This window comes from Peromyscus maniculatus, chromosome 1, assembly GCF_049852395.1.
Source record: "Peromyscus maniculatus bairdii isolate BWxNUB_F1_BW_parent chromosome 1, HU_Pman_BW_mat_3.1, whole genome shotgun sequence".
NCBI lineage: Eukaryota > Metazoa > Chordata > Mammalia > Rodentia > Cricetidae > Peromyscus > Peromyscus maniculatus.
In genome coordinates, this window is record NC_134852.1 from 180,960,105 (window position 1) to 180,972,822 (window position 12,718).

At 45.8% G+C, this 12,718-nt stretch overlaps 1 protein-coding gene across 14 annotated transcripts in view; it reads right to left on the bottom strand.

Moving 5' to 3' along the window:
* Positions 1–12,718, bottom strand: part of Spata6l (spermatogenesis associated 6 like) — a 73,823-nt gene that overhangs the window by 11,124 nt on the left and 49,981 nt on the right. For all 14 annotated transcript variants that reach the window (XR_013048013.1, XR_013048012.1, XM_076561874.1 and 11 more), the window contains 4 exons: positions 11,771–12,010; positions 9,121–9,220; positions 6,517–6,551; positions 5,605–5,792 (listed from right to left, as the gene is read on the bottom strand). Coding sequence is in view for 12 of the 14 variants with exons in the window: in XM_076561874.1 (XP_076417989.1) it covers positions 5,605–5,792; positions 6,517–6,551; positions 9,121–9,220; positions 11,771–12,010 (563 nt within the window). In the remaining 2 variants the exon portion in view is untranslated. The remainder of the gene's footprint in view (positions 1–5,604; positions 5,793–6,516; positions 6,552–9,120; positions 9,221–11,770; positions 12,011–12,718) is intronic.

The window sequence follows — 12,718 nt, forward strand, 5'->3', positions numbered from 1 at the left end:
GCCTGCAGTTAATAAATGGACTGGTAAACTGAATACAGTTCTTAAAGAAACACAAATGGACAATAAATAATTGAAAAAAATGGTCAGCATCCTTAGCTGGGAAATGTTAAAAAAAAACAAAAAAAAAAAAACCTGCTTTGAGAGCCCATCCTACCATTTCATAAGAATATATGCTGGCAAGGACGAGAGGAAGGAGGAGCTCCTCATTTACTGACAGTGAGAGCCTAAACTGACGCAGCCATTGTGGAAATCAGTGCAAAGTTTCTGAAAAATAAAAATTAAAGTAGAGCTACCATATGATCCTACTATCCCACTCCTGGACATGTATCAGGAGTTTTCTAAGTCAACATACCATAGAGATAGCTGTACATCCATGTTCACTGCTGTGGTGTTCACAATAGCTAGGATATAGGATCAGCCTATACGCCCGTCAATAGACAAATGGATAAGGTCAATGTGATAATATTCACAATGGGATTTTATTCTACCACAAAGAAAACAAATGCTGACATCTGCAGGAAAATGGATGGAACTGGACATTATTATATCAAGCAAACAAAGTCAGAGTCACAAAGACAAATACTGTATGTTGTCTCTCATGTAAATCATAAAACTAGAGAGGGAACTAACTATTACATTGACTAGTTTTATGTCAACTTGGCATAAGCTATAGGCAGCTGAGAGGAGGGAACTTCAGTTAAGGAAATGGATCAGGCTGCAGGCATGCCTGCAAATCATTTTCTTAATTAGTGATCAATGGGGAAGGGCCCAGCGCATTGTGGGTGGTGCTATCCCTGGGCTGGTGGTCCTGGGTTCTATAACAAAGCATGCTGAGCAAGTCATCAGGAGCAAGCCAGTAAGCAGCACCCCTCCATGGCCCTGCATCAGCTCTGCCTCCAGGTCCCTGCCTTGCTTGAGTTCCTGTCCTGACTAAGCCCTTTCCTCCCCAAGCTGCTTTGGTCATAGTGTTTTTTATCACAGCGATAAAACTACCGAGGTACCGAGGACAGAAATCATGTAAGAAGAGACCCTGAGGTGGGGGATGCTGGGAGGAGGGTAATGGCGCACATGTGACCTGAGAGCGGGGGGGGGGGGGGGGGGGGGGGATCAGCAAGGAGTTAGAGGGATTAGGAAAGGGTGGGAGTGTAGTATAAAGAGAACAAAATACACATGAAATGTCGTAATGAGATCATTGTTTTGTTTATTATCTTGGGCCCCTCCTCCCTACAAGCTGAGCATTAATGGCCTCCAGGGTGAAGCTAACAGAGTCTCAAGAGAAGTTTCTTCTGCACCCTTGTGAGGGGCTGGTATTGTTGGCTTTGCTGTCAGAGAGCAGTCAGAGCAGAAAGAACAAGGTACTATAGCTACCATCTGTCTTGGTGAACGGCTAAACTTGTCAAGGGGGCAATGGCATCTCCCCAAAGCATACGAAAGGCAAAGCCATAAACTCCCACACTGGCTCACACACCGGCTCCCACACTGACCCCCCACACCGGCTCCCACACTGACCCCCCACACCGGCTCCCACACCGGCTCCCACACTGACCCCCCACACCGGCTCCCACACTGACCCCCCACACTGGCTCCCACACTGACCCCCCACACCGGCTCCCACACCGGCTCCCACACTGACCCCCCACACCGGCTCCCACACTGACCCCCCACACTGGCTCCCACACTGACTCCCACACCGGCTCCCACACCGGCTCCCACACTGGCTCACACACTGACTCCCACACCGGCTCCCACACTGACCCCACACGCTGGTCACTTCAGTTTCCATTCCCCCATCAGTGAAGGAAGGCCTGAGATCTTCTCCCCACATGCCTGCCAGCATACATTGTCATATGAAAACAGCTTTCTTTTCTTTCTTTTTCTTTTTACATAACAAGATTTCTTTGTGTAGGCCTGGCTGCCTGGACAACTCCATAGACCGGGCTGGCCTCAAACTCAGAGATCCACCTGCTTCTGCCTCTTGAGTGCTGGGATTAAAGGTGTGTGCCACCACTGTCTGGCGAAAACAGCTTTCTTTAAAAGATGGCATTTAAGGCCACTCCTCTGATGGAATGGTGACCAACTAACTTTGCTTACCCAGGACTCAGGGCTTTCCCACAATGCAGGACTTGGAAGCTAGCCACACACAGGCCTACTGGATGGCCTTTCTGTGGTCACAGTTCTTTGTCATTGTGGATCATGGCCTTACTTACACACTTTAAAGTCCAGTTCGCTCCAAAGTCACCTGTTCAGAATGACTGGACTCATCTGAGATGACTGAATGCTCTCTCGCCTTCCTTATGCGCCCTGCCCTGCCTCCACTGACTGGACATTCTGGGGCTCTCCTGTCTGTTAAATCTCAACTGTGCCTCCACAATTATCCTCAGATTCTGGAGGCCTGGGACCCAATAGTTCCCCAAATTCATCTTACTGCCGGAAGCTAACAATACCCCTGTCTTCTCACCTCGCATCCCTACCCTCCACTCACTCAATCATGAACCGGTCTTCTTCAGGGTCCACAGCAAACATCACCTCCTCTACCAAGCTGTAAGAACCGTTCTCACTTATTCTCCAAAAGTTCCCATAAAGTGCTGCCTTGTAGAAATCAGCGTGAGTGTGTGTTTGTGTGTGTGTGTGTGTGTGTGTGTGTGTGTGTGTGTGTGTGTGCATGAGTACATGAGTATGCACGTGTGTTTTTATTCTGTGCTATGTCGCAAGTTGTCAGGGAACAGGAGAAATGTGTTACATGTTAGTCTCCATTCGGGACTTGGCAAACAGATGACCTATCTTAACACTTTCTCCTGCACTCAACTCCAATCCCGGTAGATTGTTTGACTGTCAGCATGAGGCAATTCTTTCATCAGCCAGAACTGAGGCTCAACTGGCCAGTGAAGACATGCAGCAGAGGGGAGCTGAAACAATGCACACATGCATATACTGCCTGACACATTCAGAAGCAGTGGGGCCCTCCCTCTGCACTCCCTCCTGTGGGAATTAACTTCTATCTGCTCTGCCCCCCCACCCCCACCCCCACAGTTGGACCGCTGTTGAGGGCATACCATGATCTATGTCATGGTAAGCAGGATGGGGTCATGTCTACCTTCTTGTCTAGTTTGCGAGCCCCTGGAAAGTAGAGATGTGTCCTGATCAGGTATAATACAAATAGTTGTCTGAGAATTTCACATGTACTTTGGTGTCAGAAAAGCCTGCTGTTCTAATTCTAGGAGTTAGGAAGGTGTCACTAAACAAAGCACACGGACAAAAGCCCTGGGCTACCCCAGTTCCTGCAGCAGAAAAGCCCTGTGGCGGAAAGCAGATGGGCTTTTGATTATCACAGATATCTTTGCGGTAAAGCAGGAATGCTGCTGAGGTCACATATCTCTTACAGACACATGTCAATAGAGCCCACATTGCTAGGTCACCACCAGTCCCCATGCCCTAGGTCTTTGAATACTGAATAGCGCTCTCCTTGCCAGCCTGGAAAAGGCACAAACCAGGGGGAGAGGAGACTAGGCCCAAGGCAGGAGTAACTGACTCTGACCATCTCACCCCGGTGTTTTTCAATCTATTACACCATTTCTAATAAGGTGAATAATCAAGCATTGGCATTACATTATTATCTTATTAATATATTTTGTGTAATTTCCCCATTCTGTTCTACCATTTCTGAAAAAAAAAAAAAAAAAAAAAAACACTGAAAAATGGATTGTTACTTTCTTATGCTACCTCAAACTCAAGTATGATTCCTGTTAGATTTCCAGGGCCGTTTAGGTTCTGGGGCTGCTTAAAGTGGGTCCCTCTGTGTGAAGCAATTGTGTTTTCTAGGGAAGGGAATGTCTAACTCTCATCACTAACAATGTAGAGAAAAGCCGACTGGCATGTCTTTCTTACAAAGCTGCTTTCTGATTTTTTTCAGTGCCTTTCCATGGAGTAAAGGTAACCGACCCCTTCGGCTGATCTGCCTGAGTGACAGGGTTCCCCAAAACACAGGGCTTTGGCTAACCCTGGTAAACTTAAGCAAACCAACTGACAAATATAGACCCCTGCTTCACCTCTTTGGACAGAGTCTTGATGTGGAATATTATTTTAAGATGTGTTACATTTGTTGATGCTGTGGAACACTTGTTCAATGATGCAAAGATATGGTACATTCTTTTCTCTTGCATTTGTTTAACTCTGTGAAGCTGTGTTACTGTGCCTGTCTAAAACACCTGATTGGTCTATTAAAGAGCTGAATGGCTGCCAGGCGGTGGTGGCACACGCCTTTAATCCCAGCACTCGGGAGGCAGAGGCAAGTGGATCTCTGTGAGTTTGAGGCCAGTCTGGTCTACAAAGAGAGTTCCAGGAAAGGTGCAAAGCTACACAGAGAAACCCTGTCTCGAAAAACAAAAAAAAAACAAAAACAAAAAAAAAACCAACAAAAAAAAAGGCTGAATAGCCAATGGCAAGGCAGGAGAAAGGATAAGCAGGGCTGGCAGGCAGAGAGAATAAATAGGAGAAGAAACCTGGGAGGAGATCGAGGAGCATGAAAAGGAGAGAGGACATCAGGGGCAAGGCATCCAGCTACACAGCAAACCATGGAGTAAGAAGTAAAGAAAGGAATACAGAATAGAGAAAGATTACAGCCCAGAGGCAAAAGGTAGTTGGGATAATTTAAGAAAAGCTGACTAGAAACAAGCCAAGGCTGGGCATTCATAAGAAAGAATAAGTTTCCGTGTATTTATTTGGGAGCTGGGTGGCCGGCCCCCTCAAAGAGCAAAGAGTAAAGAGATAAAACAACAGAGTCTTAGGCAAATGTTTCTCACTACTTGCAGTAATGTAAACAAACCAAGAAACTATGTCTATGCAAATAAGATATGCACATTAATGATGTCTATTGTTGATTGGGGGGGAAATAGGTGATTTTCCCAACTCCTTTTTGTTGGTGTATAGCTTCTAAAATGTCTAGTGAACCCCTTTATATTGTAAAACTCAAACCTTCAGTTTTAAAATTTATGACAAAAAAAATGGGTATGTGTACATGTGTGCATTCATGCATTCATGTGTGTGTGTGTGTGTGTGTGTGTGTGTGTGTGTGTACACGTGTGTGCAGCAAAGGAAGATGTTGGGTGCCCCCTGTCACTTACCCTCTGCCTTACTCTTTTGAGACAGGTTCTCTCCCTGAAGCTCGAGCTCTGTCTTCAGCCCAGCCCTACCCAACTCTCCTCCAGCAGCGGGGCCACACCGGGCTTTCTGACGTGGGTGCAGGGACTCTGAACTCAGGCCTTCACGCTCGTGCAGCAAGTGTGCACTTGCACTACTCACTGGGTCGTCTCCCTGACTGTTTTTCCATTGTTTGTGGTGATGGCTTGCTTGGGTTTTCCTTTCTGGCAGTACTGGGGATCGAACCTAGGGCCTCCTGTGTGCTACACCACTAAACCTAAACCAGGCACCCTCAAACCCTTTCCCTAGGAAAGAGAATAAGCTAACAGTGCTTTGTGCAGGTTGGAAAAGGGATGATCCCATTCACCAGCTAAATATTCCAACAAAACAAACTGACGGGGCATGCAGGCTTTCTTCCTGACAGAGCACAGGACTCATCGGGCAAGGGGATGGGTACCAGCTGCTCACCTTTCTTGGAGAAGAGGCTGATCCAGAGGGCTGGTAGATCTGGAATGCTGGGGGGTGGAAACTGGAGTTTTCGGTTGGAAATCGGCATCCCCTTGGTGACAGGGTGAGGGTTTTCTGGACTTCCTTGGATCTAAAGGTGGCGGTGGCTGACTCCTTAAAACAATTCGCTCATCTGGCTCTCTGGTAACCTGAGTGACAACATGAATTATTCTTCACTTGTAGTTTTGGTTTTGATTTGTCTAATATAGAGCTAGGGACAGGCTAGGACAAGGAAGGGAAATTGAGGTAAGATAACAGGGTATGTGGCCAGGAATCTCCCACAAATAAAAGAGTGGGCTGTGGTACAGAAGCCTCAGGAATATGGGCAAGGGGGGACATGTCCAGAAGGCTCTGTGTTTGGCAGCATTAATAACATAGTAAACTCACACTTAGAACTTTGATTTCTGAGGACACTGACTTTTTTTGGTTCTGGGGAAGATCAAATTTTTAAACAAAGTGTGTCTGTCCTGTACATGTGCAATGCAGTATATACTTAATTTCCTTCACATATGTCTCTGTTTGTAGCATACAAGTTGGAGCTTTCAGTGGGGCAAACTGGTCACGCTTGATCACCACCTCACTGTATAAAGGTATCTGGTTAGAGACAGGCCACACGAGTGATAAAGTAATAATTTGCCTCCAGAAACCCTTCCTTGGTGACTGGTCACACAAATGAGAGAAGAGGAGCAAGGCCATGAACCCCAGGGGGAAGCAGACAGAGGGGCCTGAGCACCGCTCTGCATAAACCCCACCTAAGCCACGCCGCCCTAACATGAGCAGCACAGCCAGGAACATATTCTCCCCACCAGCTGCACAGGGCTCGACAGAGACACTGGAAATGGATCATTTTACAGATGCTACTGCTAAAATTACCTTGATGTCTGGCGCAAGGCTGTCAAGAGAAGATGCTAGAAGAAAGAGAAACAGGCGTGTGAGGAACTCCTTGTTACCAGTTAGCCATGAAACTGCTGATACATCCATCCCATAGAAGAACCAAGGTTTCACACAATAAATAACTAATAAAGGAACTAAAATGCTGCCTTGTAAAAATCCAAGGTCACAACCGAGTCTCCCTTGGGGCACTGCAAGTCTATGGGAACCTCTGTCTTCCTGGGGTCCACAGTCGGGTTGTGTTTTCAGTGACAGCGCAGCTGGGAAGGGGGTGAGGGGACAAACATGCCATGGAGCAGAAGTTCAAGACCCTTACAGCCTTAAAGAGAATACATGTTTGCCCAGAAGCCCAGAGCCTCGAAGAGGACAACGTGGATTTAATATAACGTTCCTGTGCTCTGGGCAGGAGCCCTGGCTGGTTTCTGGAGACCTAGTAACATAAGAGCTCTGGAATATACTTGTCTAAGGTAAACATGAATGTGAAATCGAGCCAATGACTATATAAGGACACAGAGAAACACAATGCATCCCAACCACAAATCATTGTCATTACCCGGAATGTCTACCAGAGCTAAGCAGATCTCATACTAGTGAGTGGCAAGGATGACTAGAAAGCAGAATAATAGCCTAACATGTCCAAGGCCCTAATTCCAAAACAAAACAAAATATTGCAGTACTAAAATTTAATTCCAAAAGTAATAAATATACATGGAGAACACTGAAATGCAAGTGGCTTTTTCCCCTCGAGTCTAATGACAAAACATTCTCCGGACTCCTCATCCGCTTACACCACCAGATGCAATAAGGAAGAAAGGAGATTTTTAAAGCCTGACACCTTCCCTATCTGGGCACACTTATCTGTGTGTGCACAGTCCTGGGAAACCCACCACCACCACCACCACCCTAAGCTGGACAAGGAACCATCAATGTCAGCTCCAGCTACAAAACCCTCCGGAGGCCTAGGAACTCCTTGGGCACTCGCCTGTAGTGAGGTTGGAACTGCATGGACATCTGTTCTGCTTTCGAGCCCTTGTTTCTCAGGGGGCAATCCATGGCCCAGCAGCACGAGGACCACATGGAAGCTTGTGAGAAAAGGACCCAGGCCCCACCCCAGGGCTTTCTCAAGACGTGTAGCGCAAGGAGGGTCCCAGCTGGCTCAGAGGCGCACGGAGTCTTGAGGCATGGTTTTATTCTCCCATAGATCTGGAGGTGGCCTAAGCATGGGGATGGCCCAAAAGAACCAGGGATTACAGCTTGGTGTACGACTTGTATTCACACCATAACCTCGGGGAAATTTCTTCCTCACTCGCCAGGATCAAGAAATGGCGAAGACACAAGCGTGGTGTGTGAGCGCCATCAGAGCCAAGCCAGCCTCAAGCTCCACTGCCTTCCCAGGAAAGGACATTTGCTGTTGCTTGCTTGCACTTGACAGGGGAGATAACGCTGCTTTTATGTGCTGCGCCAGTGATGTTTCAATTGCAGTGCTTAAATGAAATGTCAGAGGTGATGAAGCACTTTCTCCTCCCAATCCCACACTCTGTCCGGGGCAGCTATCATCAGTCACTCTGGCTGGCCTGAGTTATCACGAAACAGTCTGCAGCCCTTGAAAAGTACAAACCATTAAGCCGAACACAGAGAACTCCACTGTTTGGACATCACAAGTCTAGTCCCACCGTGAGGTAACAGAAGGGACCATCACCAGCCCCTGTCTAGACTTAGAACTCCAGGCAAGCTGCCATGACCTTTACTAGGGACGGTCTCACACATTTCAGTCCTGAGGCAAAACCCTCCCAGTATGCCCTAACACCAACACTGTCAATTAGTAACATACAGTCCAGGAACCTCAAAGGGGGTGAGGGGTCCCTTCAGAACCTTTCATGAAACATCCAAATTAAAGCCTGCATTCATAATTACACGATTTATTCCTCTCATTCTCATTCTCCCACATGGTAACAAAAGTCACCACAGCACATCATAACGTTATTATTCTGACTTTTCCAATGGTATATTACATTTTACAATTACTCGCTTTCAATTTCTAGCATGCTAAATGAGGCTAGCCATCAACCATGTCAATCAAAGCCCTTTAAAGTCCTCAATATCATTTGCAAATGGAGCCTGAAATCGATAGCCCCGAAGAAGATGGCTGCATTAGCCTAACTGCTTCAGAGAGCTGGCTCCCTTCTCACAACATGGAATCTGGTCAGCCAGGGTCAGGACACTTTCAGTCTCTTGCTCCTTTGCCCTCCGAAAGACGGCACAACAAACAACGTATTTGCTAACTGTCAGCGATGCCTTTGCAAGGAGTTCACACCAGGAGAAGCTGCCGTCTGCTTTGCCAGCCTAGCCACCGGCTGTAGCCACATGTGGTCAGTCACACCATCCAGCTCAGTCCCCTTCAAGCACTGAGGGGAACTGGAAAATAAACTGCTTCTTAGTTGCCTCTGCCCCATGGGAATGCCTTGGCTGGTGAGGCCTTGAGAATCAGGTCCACAGTTTGCAATGTAACCTGTAGTTCCTCGGGGTCAAGGATGCTAAGTGGGATGCACTCATTAAGGGAACATTAGTAACGAGAAACTCAAGTACCTTTTCTCATCGGAAAAGCAAAGTCCAAAAACTTAGATTTTCTTCGGGACTTCTGTAAACGTGTCAAACTGTTTTCACCAAAGGGGTTTCCACTGTCCACCTGAAAGTGTAAGAAACATGTTAGACTCTACCTACAGTAGCTTGGCTTACCTTCTCATTGCCCATAATGCCTCCCCCCTCCCCCATTCAGAGAGAAGCTTGGAAAATAACGTAAACCACAGTCTCCAAATATGGTACGTTATACCCCACGAAGAAACCATCCACCATCTCCACTGAGGCTAGATTGGAGGGTGTGTGTTAAATGTGAGCATAGAGAACTGAAGAGAGATAAAAAGACGGCACCAAGCTTCTGCCTCCTGAGTGCTGGGACTGAAGGTGTGAGATGCCACGCGTGGCTCAGAATCCTTTAGACTGCACAGAGCACGCCAAGCACAAGAGACTGACCATTCAGATCCCCTTCCAATCTACCATCTAGATTCTTTTAAAACACAACAGAGTCCAGCAGTGGTGGCACACGCCTTTAATCCCAGCAGCACTCCAGAGGCTGGCAGATTGAGATTCAAGGCCAACCTGGTCTACAGAACAAGATAGCCAGGGCTACACAGAGTCGTCTCAAAAACCAAAAACCAAAGACACAAAAGCCCACGATAGCAGGAACCACTCTCTTCCTTAAAATGACAGACCATGCTTCCTAAGACAAATGGCTCAACATGATCTGCAAAAGCAGGTCAAAGGGCTTGAAAAAGAGATGCTTCTGCAGCATAAATTTTGAAATAGACTTTGGAATTTTTATTTATTTATTTTTTCAGTAAAGCAGGCTACAATGCTAATTGGATGTCAAGAAATAGACTGATTGTGTTTCCTAATTTAAAACTTTTTAATGTGTCTGAGTGTTTTGTTTGCATGTATGTCCATGTACTACATGTGTGCTGGTGCCCACAGAGGCCAGAAGAGGGCATCAGATCCCCTGGAACTGGAGTTACAAACAGGAATTGCCGTGTGGGGGCTGGGAATTGAACCTGGGTCCTCTGGAAGAACAGCCAATGCTCTGAGCTGCTGAGCCACCTCTCCAGACACAAGTTCTCTAAATGTTAATGCTTCCATCCAGGATGTCTCACATATGATCAGAAAGTCTGCCTAATCAAGTATGTAAGACAACATATAAAAGAGCTTAGCATAGATTTAAAAACTGTAATAATGTGTTAAACAATAGAAATGGACATTTTCACTCCCTAAGAAAGCTAACCACTTTTTTAAAAAGATTAATTACTCCACAGTGACAGGGACTGCATTTTATAAGCATGTATATGGAACAGAATAAGTCACACTGTCCAAAAGATACAAGCTATCAACACTTCTACAGAAGCACATTCAATGGCAGCTTGCTACATTTTTGCCAGGTATCTTTACCAAGACCAACAAAAAGAAAACAGCCATTTAGCATTTCTGTGTCTATGAATAGTTCTTATTTGTAGATTAGCTAGTCAGTCTTTCCTAGCCAGAAAGTTCAATTCTACCTACAAACAAACTACACACAACCATCTCAACAGCAACTTGACTGAGATTTACACCACCTCATACCTCACATCAAATGCACGATCATAATTTCTCATGACCTTAAGTGAAAATATCAACAATTTATCCATCACTAACATTCTGAAGAAAGTCACTAGCTGGAATGTGTGGTAGAGCTCACAAAAAGTATGAAATAACAGAAAATGTTAATTTGAATGTGTGTGTGTGTGTATGTATGTATATATATAATTACAACTTCATGGAAAACATAAAGACTATGAATACAAAAACTGAAGAAATTAATCAAATTAGTGATTTGTGGCTGGTGTGTGTGTGTGTGTGTGTGTGTGTGTGTGTGTGTGTAACTCAGTAGCTCAGATTTTCCTGGAACATGCTATGTAGCCCAGGCTAGCCTCAAACTCATGGTAATCCTCCTGCTGTAGCCTCCCAAGTGCTGGGATTGCAAGGGCACATCACCACACCTGACTTCAGATATTCTTTTTATGGCACTGATGAGCCGATGTGTAAACTTATCTTGAACATCTCGATCTTATAATACAGTAATTAAAAACAAATTTTCAAGGCAGCTGTGAGGACTACAGTGACTAACCGTGCCCATTGCTTCTGGTGACTGAGATTCAGATGGCTCTTTGAGTGAGGCCCATCACTGCTTTTTCCCCACTGGCATCCTGTCCCCCGCTCAGCATTTGGCTACTGAGCACCAATCTCACTGAGAAAGTGAAAACTGTTTCTATAAAGGGATGGAGCTTCAACTTTGAATTGATGCACCTTATCAGCCAGCCTTTGACTGACATCTTCAATTCCTGGCAGTTCACAGACCCTCTGAATAATGGTGAGTTCTCATCTACAGACGTCACACTCTATTAATAATGTTCAAAAATTAAAAATGGGGTGATTGACATCTACCGAGTAAATTCCCTCTGAGATGCCTTTATAGACATTTCCTAACAATGACAGTGGAAAATGAACATCATTTAATGACAGGCATTGCTCATATGGATTCCCTCTCTAGTTACTATTGCCCACTTGTTTGCACGGCTCAACGCTTCCTTTCCCACTCGCGTCTGCATGCCCACCGCAGCAAGTTACTCTGAAAAAATCACTTGAAGCTCACATGTCTGACCACAAACGGAGGCTTTCTTTCTCCAGGGAGCCTGAAGCTTTTTCCAAAGTGCAGCTGAGTCGGCTGGTGCAGGAAGAGACGTCTGGGGGAAGATGGGGAGGTTACCCGGGACTGTGTGCCTTTGGAAAATCGGTCAGGACTTTTCTCCTTGGGCTTTGTTTTTCTGTTATTTGTGGGAGCTCTTTGCCCACGTGATTTCGATAAAAGCCTTTGTAATTTACACTTCTCTTCCTGAAAGTGGAAAACAAACAAACAGAAATTTGTTGCTTCATTTTGTTAGGCCTTGAACATGCTTGGAAGGCACTCTGCCTGTGAGCTACACCTCCAGCCAAAAATATTCTTTTGATTGGAAAAAAAAAAGATGATAATTCAGTCAAGAACATAATATAATTAATTGAACATTTAAAAACTAATATAGAAGACTGCCTCGGAAGCCAGGCGGTGGTGGCGCACGCCTTTAATCCCAGCACTCGGGAGGCAGAGGCAGGCGGGTCTCTGTGAGTTCGAGGCCAGCCTGGGCTACCAAGTGAGTTCCAGGAAAGGCGCAAAGCTACTAAAATCACATATTTTTAGTAATAACAGTGAGGTTTACTTGTATTAGGGCGAAGTTGAGAACAGCAGATAGGCACAGGCATACTCCAAGCACAGGCAGATTATTGACACAGAGAAGCATGAATGGTATATATAGGTGGTTCCAACCATTTCACTTCAAAGAGTTTATGAAAAGTAATCAAGTATTGCTATGTGTGCAGCAATGGCAGCATTTCTAAAAGTTTCGGGGGGGGGTTGTTTTTTAGAGTCGGGGTTTGACCAGGTAGCCTAGGCTGCCATTCCAAAGCAGCAAGCTCCCACCTCAGCATCCCAAGGGCTACAATTACAGATATGTGTCACCCCAACCAGCTTAAAATGGCTTTACAAATTAAAAACTAGCTGTCTCAG